The 20165-nt window shown below is 47.0% G+C and overlaps 3 protein-coding genes across 4 annotated transcripts; 1 reads left to right on the top strand and 2 right to left on the bottom strand.

The window, feature by feature from the left end:
* Positions 1-67: 67 nt before the first annotated feature.
* LOC123162633 (putative F-box/FBD/LRR-repeat protein At1g78760) lies at positions 68-5102 on the bottom strand. The gene is made up of 4 exons (XM_044580400.1): positions 5001-5102; positions 3938-4844; positions 569-724; positions 68-481 (listed from the first exon to the last, which is right to left on the bottom strand). The coding sequence occupies exons 2-4, from the start codon at positions 4793-4795 to the stop codon at positions 293-295; spliced, it is 1203 nt and encodes a 400-aa protein (XP_044436335.1). The 5' UTR covers positions 4796-4844; positions 5001-5102; the 3' UTR covers positions 68-292.
* A 3827-nt stretch (positions 5103-8929) lies between these two features.
* Positions 8930-11782, bottom strand: LOC123159023 (F-box/FBD/LRR-repeat protein At2g26030). Of its 2 annotated transcripts, none has more exons than XM_044576823.1 (4): positions 11680-11782; positions 10615-11526; positions 9555-9710; positions 8930-9434 (listed from the first exon to the last, which is right to left on the bottom strand). In XM_044576823.1, the coding sequence occupies exons 2-4, from the start codon at positions 11476-11478 to the stop codon at positions 9336-9338; spliced, it is 1119 nt and encodes a 372-aa protein (XP_044432758.1). In that variant the 5' UTR covers positions 11479-11526; positions 11680-11782; the 3' UTR covers positions 8930-9335. The 2 variants fall into 2 exon arrangements, with proteins under 2 accessions (XP_044432758.1, XP_044432757.1); XM_044576822.1 differs by having other exon boundaries at positions 8930-9465.
* A 2943-nt stretch (positions 11783-14725) lies between these two features.
* On the top strand, positions 14726-15214 carry LOC123159024 (RING-H2 finger protein ATL39-like). Its single transcript, XM_044576824.1, has one exon. The coding sequence runs from the start codon at positions 14735-14737 to the stop codon at positions 15212-15214; it is 480 nt and encodes a 159-aa protein (XP_044432759.1). The 5' UTR covers positions 14726-14734.
* Positions 15215-20165: the final 4951 nt, after the last annotated feature.

The following is a 20165-nucleotide window of genomic DNA, read 5'->3' on the forward strand; positions in this document are numbered from 1 at the left end:
GCACGTCTCATGTAGTGTAACGTTCTACCAGAATGGCACCACATAGGAAAATGACATCCAAGTCATATGTTTCTTTTGGTTCACCATCAGCAGAACATGCTTCAAAATCATCACTACTGTATGAAAAAGGCAAGGGCAGCAAACACACATGCTATGTTCATTCCAACTAAAACAGAGCGAGCGAATATAGATCCAATAGGAAATAATGTTTGCCTGAGATGACATGCCAATGTGTGATTCCATGTAATTTCACCTGTAGTGGGACCTGAATCATCAAATGCCTCCATTGGCCTTAGTCCTCATAAATGACACGCATCTGATCAGGCCTTATGCCACTATCAAGCAAGAACTGATTCACCCAAGGTAGCAGCTCATTTCCCTCCGAGCATATGATTTCAACAATCTCAAGCTGCTCACATGTAAATGATCTATCCTCCAGCTCGCCAGTGATTGCACGTATAACCCCATTTTCATACCAATGCTGGCAAATAAAAAGGAACAGTTTTATCTTTACAGTAAATGCACCAACATTGATTGAAGGATAAATGCTACGGAGAAGACCATATACCTCGTTTAGTTCAAGAGTTAGCTTCTTAAGACTAGGTGAGTTCTGAAGGAAGACTATCAGTGCATAGAAATCCCCATGCACACACCAACTATGAAGCGTCAGGTCTGTAAGATTACGAAATGTTGGGCACCATCTGTAATTCTTTTCAATCTCCACCTGCAAATGATTGAAAGGATTAAGACAGAACATTAAACCCATTATGTTCTTCCATTTCTTTTTTCTGCTTCAACGAAACTTGCCAAAATATCTGGAGGGAGTTAACAAAATGTGATTACTCTTCTGACCGTGCGCCGTTGAAAATCTTAAGAGCTATAGCTTTGGAGCACATTGAATATGAATAAATCACAGCACAAATAGAGATCATGTTAAACAAAATAACTGTATTAGGGCATCTCCAGCCGTTCGGCCCCCCAGGGCGCCTAAATAGAGCGGCCTGGGGGCGTGCCGGCGCTAGTTCGGCCCTTGGGGGCGACCTAGCTCCCAGTCACGCCCCCACGCGCCGGCCCCAGGATGCGGGAAATTTAAACTTGGTCGTTCCCGCTCTCAAAAGACGCCGCAAATCCGGCGATCGGACGTAGTCTGGCGTTACAAAAAACAGAGCGCCGCCGCCGCAAGTTCGCGTGCGCAACGATTCACTCAGCGGGGTCGGCTCCAGGCGTTGGCGGAGTCAGCGTGCGCGGGCTCGTCGGTGTCGGAGCTGCTTCGGTGCTGGGCTGCGTCGGCGCGGCTTCGGCACTGCTGGACGGCGATGTAGAGGCGTCGTTCGGGCTTGGCGTCCGTGTGGTCGTGGGCGTCGTCGGCGTCATCAGCGTTGCCGTCGGCAGCTCGTTCAGGATGAGGCCGCGCTGCACCAGGTACCACGCCTTGAGCTTCTCGTCGTTGCTCTGGAGCATGTCCGCCCCGCCCATCAGAAAAGCCATGTCGGTGTTCCTCTTCTTCGCGGCGACGTTCGTCCGGAGCAGGTCGAGCTTGATGGCGTTGTTCTTCATTAGCGACGACCACCGCGCCTCAGTCTTCTCTTCGCGTAGGACGGCCCGGGCCTGGGCGTCGGCGAGGCAATGCTCGATGGACTCCTGCACTCGTGCGGTTGCCGCGTCGGCGCTTTTCCCCTTCTTTGCCAATTTGTGGCCGTCCGACCGCCCCTCTGACGCGCCCGGAGTCGTCGCGTCCGGCTTGTATGTCTCCTTGGCCTTGTCGAGGGCACGTCGGACTTCCGCCCACTTCTCGCACTTGTCAATGCGCTTGTAGACGTGGAGGTGCTTGAAGTCGGCGTCTTGGTTGTCACCCCGATACATGGCGAACATACGCAGCAGCTACGCGGAGGGACGAACAGTTGGCGGGCGGCGGGCGTAGGGGACGAAGATATGCGGGCGAACGGCGTGCGTACCTGATCCTCAACGCTGGCGCCGCTCTCCGGGCGAGCCGCGACCTCCTCGACGATTCCATGCCATTTGTTGCACGCCAACTGGATACGCCCCCAATGGTTCGCCATCGCCTTGGAGCCGCGCTGCATGTAGACGCCTTTGAAGTAGGGGTCGACGAGCTTCCGCTCGTCGAACTCGGCCTTGATGCGGTCCCAGTACGTCTCCAAGCTCTGGTTCGCGCCGGTGGTCGGGTCGAGGCAGACGACTTTCCATGCTTCAGCGAGGCATTCCTCCTCCTTGTACGTCCACTTGATGCGCGGTTCGCCTGACCTAGCCGCCCGCTTCTTCTTCTTCTGGCGCCCCTTCGTCGGAACAAGAGCCGGCTCCTCCTCCTCCTCCTCCTCCTCGTCCTCCTCCTCCTCCTCGGGTTCCTGCTTGTCGTCGTCGTAGACGTAGCCGAGCTCGGCCTCCATGTCACCGCTAAGGTCCACTACCTCGTCCTGGGTGGCGAACCCGGGAGACGCGGCGGCCGCGGTCGATCCTGTCGCGATGATGTCGTCCATGTCGGCTCCCGTGTCGTCGGCGTCGCCGAGGTGCGAGAAGGGTAGCGGTCCACGGTAGAGATGGGGCGTCGGTGTGGACGCGTAGGCGGCGGGCGGCGAGTAGTTGTATGGAGGGTACTGCACGCCGACGAAGGCGGGCGAGGGCGTGCGCGTAGCGGGGTGACCATGAGGGAAGGTCACGTTTGGGTTGAACCCACCGTGCGCGTCGCCGTCGGCGTAGCCGAGCGACGATGAACCCCATGGAGATCCGGCGCCTTGCTGTCCCCAGGGCGCGTACTGGGCGTGGCTGACGACGGGTGGATTCATCCCCGCCTGGTCGACCGATGAGGAAGACGCCGCCGCGCGCGCCACGTTGTCGCGGGCCTTGTTGGCTATGGCCCTGTTCCGCCTGTCGGCGGTGACTGCTTCGCGCCGCTGAACTTCCACCCTCCACTCGGCGTTCGACAAGCCCGGTGGCTTCGATGGCGGCGCCCTCGGCTTCCTCTGCTTCGGCTGGGCCACGACGCCAGTCGCGGTTGCCGCCGCGAGCGGCATGGCGTACTTCTTCGGCGGCATGGCGTACTTCTTCGCGGCGAGCGGGAGGGGGTTTGGCGGGAGAAAGGGAGAGAATGGCGGGAGGAAGGCGAGAGATGCGAGGGAAAAGCGTCAAGAAACGGCGGGAAAAGGCCCTCGGGTCGCCTCCAGGGCGGGCCCACGCGCCTTTTTCGCTTGTGCCGGCTCCCCAAGCGCCCCCCAGGGCGCCGGGTTCGGCCTGGGTCCGCCGGCACCAGTTTTGGCCCGAGCCGGCGAAAAACGGGCTTCTGGGGGCGCGACTGGGGCCTTTTTTTGGCGCCGGCGCGGCAAAATCGTCTGGGGAGGGCCTGTTGGGGGCGCGGCTGGAGATGCCCTTAGACAATCGTATACTTATTTTCTGTTCCTCGATAGTCATGGAGCACGTGTGATTAAATCAGCATGGTTGCGTCACATGATAATCTGTTGCTTTGGTCCAATCTGTTTGTAGGAGTTGGCAATGATGGTAACAATTGCTGAAGCACTTTACATTAGTATATGCTGATGAAGCTATATTATAACCCAGTTATTGCACTAAGAATGAGCATATGCAACTAAAAAAAAGCATATGAAATGAGATATTTTGGTCAACAATTATAATCCACTTATTGCTCCAGTTTAGTATGAAAACCTTAGATATTTTGGTCAGTAATTTGATGAATCTACAAAATGGGCATATGAAATGGAATGTCTTGAGTGTAGACAGCATTAGTCATCCTATCAAGTGGTTAGGTTTGCACTTATGGTACGCAATGACTCTTCCAGTTTAACAATAAAGATAAAAAATGTGCTTACATGGCAGATTATATAGTATAGGTTAATATCTAGAGAAACGCGATCTACCAAAAAAAAAGAAGGTTTCATAGACAGGCGTGTTAAACCTAGCAGCTCACCTTTTCGACGCCATAACAGAGGTCCAAACTTCTAACATGAGAGAGCTCTCCAAGAAACTGCTTGATATCATCAGCATTACAATTACTGATTAACCCCCGTACAAGTACGATTGACGCCGTCTCTAGAGATGTCATGTTCTTTAGTATAGGTAGCCTGGGCCCAGAAGGACTCCCGTCGACAGACAGAGAAATGAGCTTTGGAGCAGAAATAGAAGGCTGGTGATCATGCTCAGGTCCGTGGATAATGTCATCAGTGAGGGTCAAATACTTCAGTGTATTGGAGAAAATATCACGGTGCTGAATGCTGGTATTCGATACGAATAGATCCTCCAATACTGGGCAGCCCATGTCGAGGTGCTTAAAGAAACCTTGGAGCAGAAAAGCATGGCAGATGTGCAGTCTTTTCAAGTACGCTGAAGTGAATACCGCAGGAGCGACATGCAAACGATCGTTGTAATCTACAACCTTGACAGCCTGAGCCTTGTACTGTAACGCATGGGCGATCCATAGGTTGGCATCGGCGGAGTCATCTTCAGGGTACTCGGTGTCGGTCGGCAACCTGTACTCGAGCCGGAACGCCTCCAGGTCAACGGGTCTACGGAGCATCAGCAAACGGTTGACGAACTTCTTGAACTCAAAGTCGTCTTCATCATCATCTTCATACGGCACGTCTGCGAATTCCTTGAAAGACACGTCGATGCAGGGCACCCACTGCCAGAGGTCCCGCCAGCGCCGTGCCAGCACGCATGTCTGCACAGCTTCGCGTGAGCGCAGATGGGAGAGAACATGGATGAGGAGCTCGTCCGGGAGGGCGCTGATCCTGTCTTGCATGCTCCCGTCGCCCGACGCCTCCGCCATGGGGTCAGAGCTCGGAGGCGTTTCGTCGAACAGGTTGTGTGCAGGGAGGCTGCAGCAACGGAAACGAACGAATACAAGCCGTGAATTCACAGCTCGGGACAAGATTTGGGACGGCAAGAAAGAAGAGGAACGCGGAGAAACAAATTATCAGGAAAGAAATGTCGAGAGAATCAACGAGGGGAGGTGAAAGGGATCCACAGCATACCTCCGGTGGTGCGCGAGTGCGCTCAACTCTGCCCCACCCCAGCCGGATCCTCCAAGAAGGAAAGTCACTGTGCTACAGTGCTCGTCTAGTGTAAAATGAAGAAGGAATGTTAGGGATTATTAGCAGGTTATTTACTTTTGATAATTAATGTAGATATAAAAAATCCAAAATCAATTTTATCTTACCATCAACTTGCTTGTATGTAATTACTATGAATGTACATCCTAGATATGTTATTTAAAAATTAATTTAAGTTACTTTAGTCTTAATTATATGAATTAACAGAAGGAAAGTTAGGGTACTGTAACTTCTCTAACATTCCTTGTGTATGTTAGAGGATCCCGTTCCCCCGAATCCGGGTGGAGGCTGTGCCTCGACCCAGCCTTGATAAACAGTAAGCATCGTCACATCAATCGTCTAGTCTTTATTTGCAAAGAGAGCACTGTAATAATTGCCGAGTAAAGTGAAAAGAACACATATACTACGGTTTTTGCGCCTTTCCGAAGAAGCGGTACTCTCTCGGTAACAAAATTACAAATCACCCCGTCAAGTAAAACTACTCCCTACGTCTTAAAATAAATGACTCAAAGAGAGTATTTTACACAGATTTAAAAATACCATAGATTTTTTAAGCGATTCGTGGATTCTGTACAATCAGGCGCATGTATTTGACGGTACCGGGGTCGTACGCAGTCGCGGAGCTACACTTGAAAACCTGGGCAGGCTAAACTAAAGGAAAGTCTCACTGTTTTACTCCGATGACCCATTTTGCTCTCATATCTTGCTGAATTTTCACTGAGCTGGGCGGGCCATAGCACAATATTGCTTGGCCGTAGCTCCGCCAGTGGTCGCACGATGCACGGGAGACTCCCATAAAGTCTGCTGCACAGCTTAACCCCCATCGTAATTTGCATCCATAAAAAGGCTCTCTTCCTTCGTGTCGAGGGTCACCATCTCGCCTCTGGGGCTCACCACTGCGTCGCGTGTGTGCATCTATCAACCCAGTGCCACCCACACACACATCCTTCCCGTGGGCACACATACATTCTCCCTGTGCTGGCAGCCGGCCTGCACCTCGTTGGAGCCTTCACCGTCAGGCCCTAATCTCCCCTCTCTCGGCACCTCGCCAGAAATGCAGTAATTGACGCTTGCATGAAGTAATTCATGCCTACAAATTAAGTGTAATTTATCTTGGAATTTGGAATCCCGACACTGAACCTGCATTTTCACCAAGAGTAAGTAAAGAAATTGTAATCTATATTAAAGAATGCAACCCATTTTATATACTACCACATGTAGGGAGGAAGAAGAGAAGAAGAAAAAACAAATCCTAGTTATGCACTCGTCAGCTCCATGCGCCGCCCAAGATTAATATCCCTAACCCAGTGCTACCTCCGGTTTCACTACAACATCGATTGATCTAAGGACGCCTTTGCTCGAGCGCTGGAGGATGAAGGAGGAGGGGAGAAAGAGATGAGCGAGGGACATAAGAGATGAGGGGAGGGGCACAGTGATAGGTGCAGGGGTCTCCCGATCCTTCGAGATGATATTATTTCACATGGTCAAGGAGTGCATTGTGTGTGCAAGATTACCCGCTGACTTCATGCCCTAAGTTATTCTCTAATCCAATTCTTGCATTGCTCATTATTTCCCTTTAATGCGAATGATATACTAGATCTTAATGCATGATTTATATTATTTCACATGATCAACTTCACTCCTACTACTAAAAAAGAATTTATCCTAATTAGAACTTTAATGATGATATCAGGTGCATATCATGGAAAATTGTAGTACTTGGAGAATTTTGTTGGATGACCGAGGATCATCATCTTGTAGCATGGTTCTGGTTTCCTTTTTTTTCAGCTCAGTTGGCCCTAATACCTACAATTAAGTGCATTCCCTGTCACGAGGTAATTAGTTCCTTTCTTGAGCATTTCTCAATGAAAACTTTAATCCAAGAACTGAACTTGATGAAGGGGATTATATGGGTAGACGAGTCCTAGCTTGCAACTGAAGAAAAGCTCCTTTGCCTTTCATAGCCGCCGCCGGTTCGCCCTGTCCCTGATGGCCTTAGGGCCATGGTTGTGCGGTGGGTCCAGGCCCTTGCCGGCGGGAGGGCTCTGATTTTAGATATCCCTTCGATTTTTGTTTGGGTTTGTATCATGTTCAGGAAGACGAGACAACGGTGGCTCCCTGAAGATGGAGTAAGGTTCTACCCGCCTAACCCTTGTCTCGGTGGTGTGTCTAGCATCATCAGTGGGCGTGTGAAGATGTGTCTCCTGCAGATCTGTCCTTGACGGATTTGTTCGGATCTAGTCGTAGTTCATCTACGTTGGTGTGGCTTTAGGTTGGACCTTCCGATCTACGCTATTCTGCACTGGTGACGTTGTTATTCTACTACATTGGTCCTACGGGGCCTTAGCACGACGACTTCCTGACTGTCTACTACAACAAGTTTTGCTCGACTCCGGCGAGGGAGGGGCGCCTTCGGCTCGCTTCAGTGCTTGTAGTCGTCGCTAGATGGTCTGCGAATCTGAATGTAATTTTTATCATTTCAGATGTTCGTTGTCCTGCCATGATTGAAAATGAATAGAACGGAAGTTTTTCAACAAAAAGAAAAAGTTGATGAAGGGAAAGCACCTAATATATTGTGAATAGTTTCCTGCGACGAATGGAAATTGATGGTTTATCATTTTATATTTTCATGATTTATCAATCTAAATTAAATAGTTGATGTAATTTTAAAATATGTATGGATTTCTTCCGCTTCTAACATTTTTCTTTCGATTCGTATTAGTCAAGATGCAACTTGGAATGTCTTCATGATTTTCAACATCCTATTAGTCAAAACGTGCATTGCATGTGCACGCTTGCTAGTTAAGTAAAAATGAACACATGTCCTTACGAACTCGCCCATGCAGAAAAATAAAATTACAATCCAATCCTTGAGGGAGCCTATAAGTCTTCTTTCTCCTGCATCCATCAGTGGTGCGCTGTGTGCATAGCTCGATGCTGCCTCTCGGACTCCGCCTCGAGGGAGCAAACATTTTTTACTCGGGAACTTGTAGACTAGGAGAAGAAAATGCCGAGAAGAGCTCATAGAAACTCCAAGGACCATGCGTTTCGACCGAATCTGGACGGATCCATCAAAAACCTAAACCGATCGGATCACAAAAAACCCGCCGCAGACACAACTCCATACGCCCTTTGCATGCCGGGGCAGCATACCCTGTTACGCGTTCACCTGAGGGTAGTTACGATCGAATGTGAAGTCCCGCCTGAACCTGAGGAGAGCCGAGGCTTGGCCTGGGAGACATGGAGCTGGGGTGGTGGTTTGGTTGCTGTATGCTGCGGCAGAGGTGAGGGACGAGCGGAGAACTTGTGAAGAAGGTCGAGCAGCAGCAAAAGGTTACCGGAACTAGCTATGGGAGCCATTGTTAGCATACAGTTTATTCAGTTTCACATGGCTCATATATAGGCCGGACGACCTGCTGTAGTTGTAGACCGACGAGCCTGCGCATCCTTTTCCCTTGGCGTATACGTTTTCTCTTGGCGTATATACAGTTCAGATTCCAGTTGTGTGGATATAAAACCTTGGTGGTCAGACCGTTGCCGTTGCGCATCGGGCATGGCCATAGACTCTGACTCCAGTTGTGTGCATATATGTAACCTGGTCTACATTAACAGCAGAGAAGAACGAGGGCCGTGCATCACAGACTCAACGGGGTCAAGAGGGTACAAGGACAACGTCTTATTCAAGAGACTCACCAGACACGTTCAAGGACAGATTAGAAGAGTCTTTTGCTAGCTCCGCCAACACCACGAGCACAACACAAGCATTTTCTTTCAGAAACAGCAGAAAAGGCAACATCAAGTTTTCTGCAGTCATCAGCCATGCAACTCAGATCAATAACATCACACATCCATGAAAAAAGTGTCACTGGCGATTTTGAGCCATGTGCATGTATGTCAAATGCAGTGTAATCTTCCCCCACACGAATTATGGCATCGCATGGGAAGATAGCGGTGTGTTTCTTTTGGTTCGCCGGCCGCAGAACATAGTTCAAAACCAACACTATGGGATTCTACTGTGTGAAAAGACAAGGGCAGCAAACACACATGCTATGTTCATTCCAACTAAACCAGAGCGAGCGAATATAGATCCAAGGGGAAGCAATGTTTGCCTGCCATGTGATATGCCAATGAGTGATTCCATGTAATTTCACCTGTAGTGGGACTTGAAACAATCGGATGACTCACATCGGCCTTAGTTCTGGTGACTGACACGCATCTGATCAGGCCTTATGCCACTCTCTTCTACCAAAAACTGATTCAACCCAAGTAGCAGCAGCTCATTTCCCTTCGAGCATATGATTTCGACAATCTCAAGCTGTTCACATGTAAACGATCTATCCTCCAGCTCGCCGATGACTGCAGATACAACCTCGTTGTGATATCGTGGCTGGCAATTAAAAGAGAACAGTTTCATCTTTACTGTGCATGCACAAACTTTCACTGAAGGATAAATGCAATGGAGAAGACGGTATATACCTCGTTTAGTTTAAGAGTTAGCTTCTTCAGATTAGGTGAGTTCTGAAGGAAGACTATCATGGCATATAAGTCCGCATGCATGCACCACCTATCAAGGGTCAGGTTTGTAAGATTGTTGAATGTTGGGCACCATCCGTGATTATTTTTCACCTCCAGCTGCAAATGATTCAAATGTTAAGACACAACATAAACCCATGCCGTATTCTTCAATTTCTTTTTTCTGCTTCAACCAAACTTGCCAAAAATATAAGGAGGGAGTTAACATAATATGATTACGTTTCTGATTGGTTGCTGTTGAAAATCTTAGAACTATAGCTTTGGAGCAAATTGGATATGAAAGAAAAAAAAATCACAGCACAAACAGAGATCATCTTAGAAGGGGAGCCTTGGCGCAGTGGTAAAGCTGCTGCCTTGTGACCATGAGGTCATGGGTTCAAGTCCTGGAAACAGCCTCTTACAGAAATGTAGGGAAAGGCTGCGTACTATAGACCCAAAGTGGTCGGACCCTTCCCTGGACCCTGCGCAAGCGGGAGCTACATGCACCAGGTTGCCCCTTTTTTTTTTAAACAGAGATCATCTTAACAAAATAACCATATTAGACAATGATATACTTATTTTTGTTCATTGATAGAGCCATGGAGCACATGTGATTAAAACATCATGGTTGCTTCACATGATAATCTGTTGCACTGGTCCAATTTGTTTGTAGGAGTTAGCAATAATGGTTTCAGCAATTGCTGAGGCCCTTCACATTAGTATATGCTGAAGCTACATTGTAACTCAGTTATTGTACTAGTTTTATATCATGAGAAAACTAAGATACTCTGGTCAACAATTTGATGAATCAACAAATGAGCATACGAAATGGAATGAGTGGAGACCAGACAGCACTGGTCATCCTATCAAGAGGTTTGATTTGCACTTATGCTATGTAATGAATCATCTAGTATAACTCGGAAGGGCTAAGGCAGAAGAAGAAAAAAACATGCTTAGGTTGCAGATTTTGGTATGGATAAATATCTCAAGATCAATGTAATCTACAAAAAACCAAGAAGCATACCTGTCTATCCCCATAATAGAAATCCAAACTTCTAACACCAGAGAGGCCCCCGAGAAACTGCCTGATACCATCAGCATCACAAGTTGTGATATCTCCTTCTGAAAGCAATACTGATGCAGTCTCTAGTGATGACATGTTCTTTAGTATAGGTAGCCTGGCCCCGGAAGGACACTCTTCGACGGACAGAGAAATGAGGCTTGGAGCAGAAATAGAGACTTGGGCATCGTGCTCAAATGAGAATGAGAACCCGATAGCATCAGAGAGGATCAAAACCTTGAGTGTGTCGGAGAAAATGTCAAGGTCCTCAATGTCGCAGGTCGATAGGAAGAGATATTCCAATGCTGGGCAGCCTTTCCGGAGGCGGTCAAAGAAACCTCGGATCAGTTGAGCATTGGTAATGTGCAGTCTTTTCAAGTACGTTGAAGTGAATACCGAGGGAAGAAGCTGTAGAAGTTCGCTTTGATTGACAATCTTGACAGTCTGAGCCTTGTACTGTAACGCATGGCGGATCCATAGGTTGGCTTCATCAGACTTAGCACTGAGCCGGCTGACCCCGACCACCAAGCTGTACTCCAGATGGAACTCCTTCAGGTCTACGCGTTCACGGAGAATCAGCAAATGGTTCACAAACATCTTGAACATCTCCTCACGCTCCAAGTCGTTTGCAGCAGCCCTGTCCTCAAATTCCTCGAAAGACACGTCGATGCAGGTCACCGACCGCCAGAGGTATCGCCAGCGCCGTGCCAGCACGCATGTCTGCACAGCTTCGCGTGAGCGCAGGTGGGAGAGAATATGGATGAGGAGATCGTCCGGGAGGGCGCTGATCCTGTCTTCCATGCTCCCGTCGCCCGACGCCTCCGCCATGGGGTCAGAGCTCAGAGGCGTTCCGTCGAACAGGTGGTGTGCAGGGGGCTGCAGCAACGAAAATGAAGAAATACAAGCCGTAAATCCGCAGCTCGGGACAAGATTTGGGACGTCAGGAAAAAGAGGAACGCAGAGAAACAAATCCAGAAAAGAAATGTCGAGAGAATCAACGAGGAGAGGCGAGAGGAATCAAGAGCATACCTGCGGTGGTGCGCGAGGGCGCTCAACTGCGTCCACCGCACAGCCGGGTGGAGGCAAATGCACAGCCACAGCCTTGATGAGTAAGCATCCAGTCTTTATTTCGAAAGAGAGTAACCACCGGTCTAAAATGTGACCACTACGGAGGGAAAAAAATTATATGAAACCAGGTCTCATATAAATTAGGTGAGACCCGCCCTGATGAATACCGTAGAGTTTTCGTTTTTCTAGAGAAGTTATTTTCTTTCAAAAGGGCCCAAGGCGATAAAAAGCATAAGTCCTTACAAACTCATCCATACAAAAGTGTAAAGCTGCATTTCAATTCTTGGGGAGCCTAAGTCTTTTTTTCTCATGCATCCATTGGCTTCGCGCCGTGAGCATAGCTCGATGCCATCTCTGGCCTCTGCCTCGACGAAGCAAACTCTTTTGAAGCCACGAGCTTGTAAAAGCAGCGGTCAGAAAGTCATTGATGTAGACCGACGACCATTATCCATGAATCAAATCACCGCCCCGAAAAAGAAAACGCCGATAAGGGCATGTAGAAACTCCAAAAATCATTAAATTCGGATGAATCTAGACATATCCACCGAAAACCTAAATAGGTCGGACCCCGAAAGACCCACCGAAGACAAAACTTCACACACCCTTTGTTGGAGAATCATCCCACGAGTAAACTATAAATCAACTATACTAATTCACATAGGTTTTCTAAGATTACCAGATTTTCTAAGATTTTCTAAGTGATTTGGTGATTTCTGAGCAATCGACGCATGTATTTCCTCTAAGATCTGGTGTACAACTTAACTCCAATCGTGCAACGCTCCACCATCTATGATGCAGTGTGCCATGGCTTCAGTGCCCATGGTGCAATGTGCAATGGCTCCAATGATGTATTCATCAATAAAAAGCTCTCTTCCTTTCCCTGTCGAGGGTCCCTACCTCGCCTCTAGACCTCACCACTGTTTCACGCGTGTGTCTCCCAAATCCCAGCGGCACCCATACACATCCTCCTTGACCTCGCAGTCGGCCCACACCTCACCAGAGCCTTCATCATCAGGCCCCTCCTGATGGCTCAACAGGCATTCAGTAATTGACGGTTGCATGAGGTAATTTGTGCCTAGAATTTGAGTGTAATTTATCCTGAAATTTGGAATCCCGACACTGAGCATGCATTTTCACCAAGAGTGAACAAAGAAATTGTAGTTTATATTCCAAGACGTAGCCGATTTTATATACTACTGAATGTATAAAAATGAAGAAAAGAGAAAAAGGAAAGAAATCCTGGCTATGTGCTCCTTAGCTCCTATGTGAAGAATAAAGCAGGGGGAGAGGCGGTCTGACTATGTCGAGGCCGCGTTCCCCAGATGTGGTGGTGCGACAACCGTGGTCTGTGGGGGTGGTTGCTCTGAGCAGCTTGGGCGCGGGGTGGCTAGGTCGTGCAACATTTCTGCACGAGGGAGAGATGTGGCGTGGGGAGGGGGGAGGGCTCGGAAGGTGGTGTTCGTGGACTAAAAAGTGTGTGACAGAGCAGATGAAAGTCTCGAGTGTGATGATCTTGTTGCGTGAGTGTCGAGCTTCAAATTTTGCGTAGACTCCTATGTAGTGCATGCATCTTCAATGTTGCAGAAGCATGCCATGTATACTCCTTCCATGGTAGTCACGACTTCTTTACTTCAGCAGTGGTGGGACTCGACTAGTTTGGAGCGGGTTACCGTTGGTTTGTATGCGCTTGGTTGGCGCGCCGTCAAGGAGAGTGGGTGTGGTCCTGCCGGGTTTTGCGTGTGCTTTGACCTTGTGCTGAGAGTGGGTGTGACCCTGTGGAGTCTTTGGTCGAGTGGCATTGTCCTTGGTTATGTCGGTTTTCAGCCATTTTTTTGTACTTAACTGAGCAACAATCTTGTTCTTAATCCTATATACTTAAGAAATTCATTCCCACTATCTTATTTGCTTTGACATGCAACCTATCCACATCATAAGATAGGTTCACCATGTAAAAATGCTTTCCCGCCACTAACTCTTCATGCGCATGATCACACTAACTCTTCATGCACATGCAGTCTACCACAAATAACCATCAACTATTTTTTTCATGCATTGTCAAGCAACCACGTCATCCTAGGTTTCTTTTGCTATCTATATATGTCTTAACGACATCTGTTCCACTCCAGACATTCAACACGAGTGCTCATCCAACTATTTGATTAGACTTCATGCGTTGTTAATGCAATTATCTCATTCTGAAAGCCCAAACGACTGTATTTTCTCATTAGCATTCTCTTGTGCTTCCTATACACGTCTCTTTTGCTCCCCACAGCCCACAGAATTGCGCTAAAAACTCCAAGCAACCTTTTAGCCCAATTTGATTCCATTGCGTACATAGAGGTAGCTCATCAAGTTTTTTCTTTTTTAAGAATCCACTGTTCCCATGCAACCTTTTAATCTCATTTTGGTTCAATTTTTTTTCAACAACTTATATTATGTTTCATATACTTTCTCATGTTTTAAAACATCAAATTATTTGTTGATGGTTTTCATAACAACGCACAAGGTATCAAAGCTTTTACCTCATGTTTTACCTCATAATAAAAATGTCAAAGCTTTTACCTCATGTTTTACCTCATAATAAAAATGTCAAAGCTTTTACCTCATGTTTAAAAAAATTGCATTATGTCATCTTCGGTGCAAAATCGTCATTGATTAGGTGCACCACTTGTATTGTTTGGATTATTATCTTTTTTTCTTTATAACAACTAGCGTGCAGAGAGTTGACAAAGTGTCTATTACTAAACTCGTACTGCCGGTAAACTCTCCTCCTCATGCATGCCACTCTGAAGCTAATCTAGGAGTACAAGTCAATGCTAAGTTGCTGACATCTGCGAGTAAAATTCTCCCACCCGCAACACTAGAAAATGCACCAGGTCGCCACCGTACCTTCTATGCATATCTACTGCATGATAAGGCCCTCGCCGTGATCGGCGTCGGCTCTCATTCCTCTGCCTACGACTACGAAGTAGGAAGCGGCGAAAGTCTTCCAAGCAGAAGCAGCTAGCCTAGCCCCATGGCTTCGTTCGGGCCGACGGGCTTGCCAAACTCAGAGCACCTGCGGCACACCAACAAAGGGACGATGATCTTCAGCTACACCTGCGTCGGCCTCACGGGCGCCGCGCTCTTCTCCGTCGCCTTCTTCTTCTGCTATCAGCTCCGCAACCGGGCACCGGTCGCGGCCGCGGGAGCGGAGACCGGCCGCCGCCGCACGGTGGACCTTGCCAAGCTGCCGGAGTTCGCGTACACCCACTCCGCCAGGCACGGCGGCAAGGAGGGCGGCGGGGAAGGCGCGCAGTGCTCCGTGTGCCTCGGCACGGTGCAGGCCGGCGAGATGGTGCGGCTGCTGCCCTTGTGCAAGCACCTGTACCACGTGGAGTGCATCGACATGTGGCTGGCGTCCCATGACACTTGCCCGCTTTGCCGCGCGGAGGTTGAGCCCCAGCCCCCGGAGGACGATGGCCAGCCCGAGGTGACGACCGAGCTGCCGGTCTAGGGCGCCGGCTGGTCGCCGAAGTTGGCTACCGCAAGGTGCATGCTAATTTAGTTTGTAGCTTGTCGCCTGTGTGTTAGTTCTGATCGATACAGCATGTAGTTGTAACTTGTAAATTCCTCCGTATACAAAGGAAAAATTGTTCTGGGTACAACGGATACTGCAAAGATCACCGCTCCTCTTGTGTATTACTCCCTTCAAGAGCATAGAAGTTCGAAAAAAAGAGAGCATAGAAGTAAACAGGTTAAACTTCAGAACACTAAAAGTTTCTAAATTCATCCGCCAGAAGTTGTTTTCAGCAGCTGTGCAATTAGCTGCACCTGCATCATCTAATTCAATTTGACACAGCTGATCGATCTTTGAATTCTTGAAGTCATTAACCAGCCGTATGATTGCACTTTTGCACTGGCTATAAATTCCCAAAAATGCACTATCACTATTTCAAGTTCATGAATAAAATATATTTTATGAGAAAAAATAAAGTACCTGTTTCAAAATAATCACTTCCTATGTTTTAAAATGAATGATACTCTACAAAGCGAAGCAGGCAAATCCTTTCCGGCAAATATGCTCTCTGGAGTTTCGCTGTAATCTCTCTTTTCTCGAGCAGGCAAATCATTGTTTCCTCCTTTCTGGAGTTCCGTTGTAATCCCTCTTTTTACCACCTGATCACCTAATCAAATGTTTTTCATATGCTCTGTGCTAAATCAATGAAGCCGGTGAACCTAGACATTTCAAAAATAAAAAAGCGAGCAGGCAAATTCTCTAACATGACTATATTACCCATAAATTGGGTCTAGAATTTAAGAATTGGAATTGGATTTCATAAATATTCATTTGAGTGCACAAGAATTGGAATCATAATTTTCAAACCCAGTCCAGTGAGTTAGAATATGACTAACAAATTCTTTTTTTAGTGGCAGCAATCAAATAAAATGATGGGCCCATGTACACTTTTGGGACCAACATGAATATATGGAGTAGCCAAAATGTACAAAGTTGCTCCTCTATGCACCAAGTCATCTCCAACAACAACAACAACAACAACAACAACAACAAAACCTTTAGTCTCAAACAAGTTGGGGTAGGCTAGAGATGAAACCCATAAGATCTCGCAACCAACTCATGACTCCGGCACATGGATAGCAAGCTTCCACACACCCCTGTCCATAGCTAGCTCTTTGGTGAGCACCAAGTCATCTCCAAAAGTTAAATATAATTTTGAAAAAATTTATAGTGTGAATGTGAGATAAAAATTGAAAGACCAATGTTTTGTGAAGTACTCTACCCCTCTACAACTATGTGGGGCCTACTTACACAAATTGTGTAGCGAATAATATCAAGGTTGCTCCTCAACATGTAGACCATGCAATACAATTTAGAATTGTGGAAATTCTATATTGTGAACAATGTAAAAAAAATCTGAAGTTTTAGGAAAGCTCACACAGGTTGTACTTGTACAGGCCAGCCTTTTGATAAGCGCAAAGTAGCTTCGCCATATGTGGAAAATATTGCTCAAATTTTAGTTGATTTCGAGTAACTTTTTATGTGTAAACATGAAAATTAATTTCTGAACATCAAACTTCCATACAATGGATAACCTCCATTTCATGTGAAATCCAAACATTAAATCATATTAGAATTGGATCCCCCCCCACCCACACCCCCGGGCAAAATAATAGTTGGATACGAAATCCAACTGAATGAATCGAATTCAATTCTTGGGAGGCAAATGATTTTTAGGATCAGTTATATTGAAATAATACAGTTTGGTTCTCATAAAAATGTCTCATAATCATATAATATTGCACTTGTGTATTTTAAACTACGGGTTTGCCTGCACAATAGAGGGAAATTAGGAAAATATGCTGCTGGGGGTACAACCCGGCAGGAAATCATATAGTGGTGCACATTCTTTTCCTCTCTCTTGCCCTCCCTCTCTATATATCCAAGAGATGGAAGGGCAGAGCATTTTTGTGGTTTTTTTTCATCAAAGAGTTGAACAATGAAGATAGACGGCTCACCCTCTTTCTCTTTGCGTGTGCATAGCTAGATGCAATGCATCTCTACTACTCCCTCTGTAAACTAATGTAAGAGCATTTAGATCACTAAAGTAGTAATCTAAACGCTCTTATATTAGTTTACGGAGGGAGTACTTGTCAACCAGTTCACTCCCTCCCACCACGTATGTGCACCAAAATTTATTCATCCTGCTGGGGTTTTCCCCCATGAAGCCATATTGGCCGCACCTTTCAAGTACGCCTCTCAATCAAATTAATTTACCTACCTTTTGTAGCACTACATCAACTCCACCTTAATTAACTTACCTTTTGCAATAACAGGGGATTACACTGCTCAATTCCATGTCATATTTCACCTTCCGTACGCTGCTCAATCACATTAATTTACTTACCATGCATGATCCATACTACCAAATTTATTGAGATAAAGACCCAGTGGCAACACACAGGCACACTAGTGTAAGAAAAAATTGCAAGAGAATCTATGATTTGCCAGAAAATTTTGAAATAGAGGCCTAATAAGATTCTTCTTTTTTTGCAAGAAAAGAGGCCTAGGATTCACAAGTTTGTAAGATGAGTAGTTGTCATGCTTCTGTCCTGTGTAGTTCAGCAGAGGACGTACGTGGCTACCTTTTGTATCTAAATACAAGATGTTTTTGCAATTTGAACTGCAGAAACATCTTATATTTAGTTATAGAGGGAGCAACATTTAAGCAATAGCCGTTGGATGGCGGCACGGTGATGGACGGTGGATGAAGGGGTGGTGCAGTGTCTCGATGATTATACCGGACAAACAAGCAAAAATGAGCGGCAGCTGCCATCCATTTCTTTCGCTCATATATAACCCTTGCCAATTTAGATAACAAAAAGAATCCAAAATATTGGGATATGCTGCTACAAAAGGGTATATAAAAGTCGCTAAAAATTAAATTGACAGACAGAAAAGAGACGTTGAATGCTTCCACTTTTGTGTTAAAAAGAAGAGCACGTCATACGGCGACCTCTTCAACATGTAAATATAACACAAGGTTACTTTAAAAAAGGGAACATAAGTTATGTTTGCATGTCCCCGCCTCCAAGCAAACTTCGGTTGACAAACAAAGGAACGTATCGCCTGACCTATACGACCTTCGGCCAGTTGCTAAAGTCAACTAGCACCGTACGTACCAGCCGTGATGGACGTTAAACCACACATAAACAAACCTCTCTCCATTATATAAACTTGGTTGAAAATTCAAAACTTTGTTCCATGCCCACAGATTCATCGTTATCCACAGTGCCGGTCCGTTGAATTCCACACTGCCCTCTTGTATAGTACTACTATAAACCTGAAGCAATAATGAGTCGTATAATACTAGGCAAGCTAATTCTGACTTGTGAAAGATTCACAGCACGTACCATGCCGCGTCTGCGTGCACACATGCCGGCTGGCAGGGCCACTCGAGATCGATGCACTTGTGAGGAAGACTGTAATAGAAGATGTTTTCTTATAACGTAACAGAAGCAGCTGTTGCACATGAACCATCAGATCTCGAGTGGATGCTCTAGATTGGGCATTTCAGAGCTGGTGGAGGGATCTGTTTTGTATACAAGTATTAGTCAGGGTGGTTTTCGTGAAATAGACATAGCTCTCTGCCAGCTGCTGCACGGTCAATCAGGAGCATTGGTCCAAGATCCGACGGTTCATGTTTATTTCATTTTTTTTGTCTTTGCCGGAAGAGTTGCTTCCATCTATTGCTTAAAAAAATTGGATTGCAGTCTTCCCTTGCAGGCTTTCAACCTTTCGGGTTTGCCCATTTGGTTAACAATAATGCGGACTAAGAGATTTAACTTTTTGTCTCGCTTTATAAATAAAACAAGGGGACGCTAGGCATTAGCCGGCTGATCCCGAGCGCGGATCCACCGGTCTAACAGCCGTTTGATTAGTCCCTCTGATTTGTAATACGTCTGTTTGATCTATTTCATTTTTTAATTAGCCATTTATTAAAGTACGGACTCACCCACCCTCTGCATTTTTGTATTATACTGCACCACGAATACCCGCAGCTAGGGGTGGGCATATAAACCGATGACCGAAGTACCGACCCGAAATAACCGGGACCGAACCCGAACGCACCGAAACCGATTCGTTCGCTCGTAACTTCGGTCAGCCAATCTGGAGAACCGAACTTTCTTCGGTTGATTCGGGTGCATGTATCATGTAACCGAACGCACCGAAGTACCGAAGCAATTTTCAACTCACGAGAAATCTACGTAGCCCACGGCCCACAGCCCAACTACTAAACCTGGATAGAGCGAGTCGTACATTCACATCAGCAGCATCTCGAGCCCTAAACGCTCGACCGCGCCCTAGCCGCCGCCCGCGAGTGTCTATGCCTCGACCACCGCAACCTAGTCGCCATTGCCTTTGACTTCTATCCATCCCTGCGTCCGGCGGCGGCGGCTCCACTTCCACCTCTCATCCATGTCCCTCTGCTTATATCCATCCCCGGTATGACGGCGTCAGTGCTGCTGCTCATGGAGGCGAGGCGGCGACCATCTCTCTTCGACCTACCGAGGGCAGATCCGTGCTGCAGATCTTCGATTTTTGATTCTGTTTTTGCGCACGGATCTGAGGAATTGATTTTTGATTCGATTTTTGCCACAACTGATCTTCGTCGCTGTCATATTTCCTCTATCTTCGTTGCCTGCTCAGTTTTGTTTTCATCAGTTGTTCGGTCTCAACCGAAACCCGAACCGAAGCATCGGTACACCGAACTCTCGGTTAGTATTTTTATAGGAAACCGATCGGTCTGCCAAATCTCAAAACCGAAATTCATTAAAACCCGAAGCACCGAACCGTTCGGTTCGGGGGAACCGAACGCCCAGCCCTACCCGCAGCCCACCATGACCAGTAGCATTGCTGACGTACACCTCCCTCAAATGAAATAGAG

The sequence above is a fragment of the Triticum aestivum genome, chromosome 7B (assembly GCF_018294505.1).
Source record: "Triticum aestivum cultivar Chinese Spring chromosome 7B, IWGSC CS RefSeq v2.1, whole genome shotgun sequence".
Lineage (NCBI taxonomy): Eukaryota > Viridiplantae > Streptophyta > Magnoliopsida > Poales > Poaceae > Triticum > Triticum aestivum.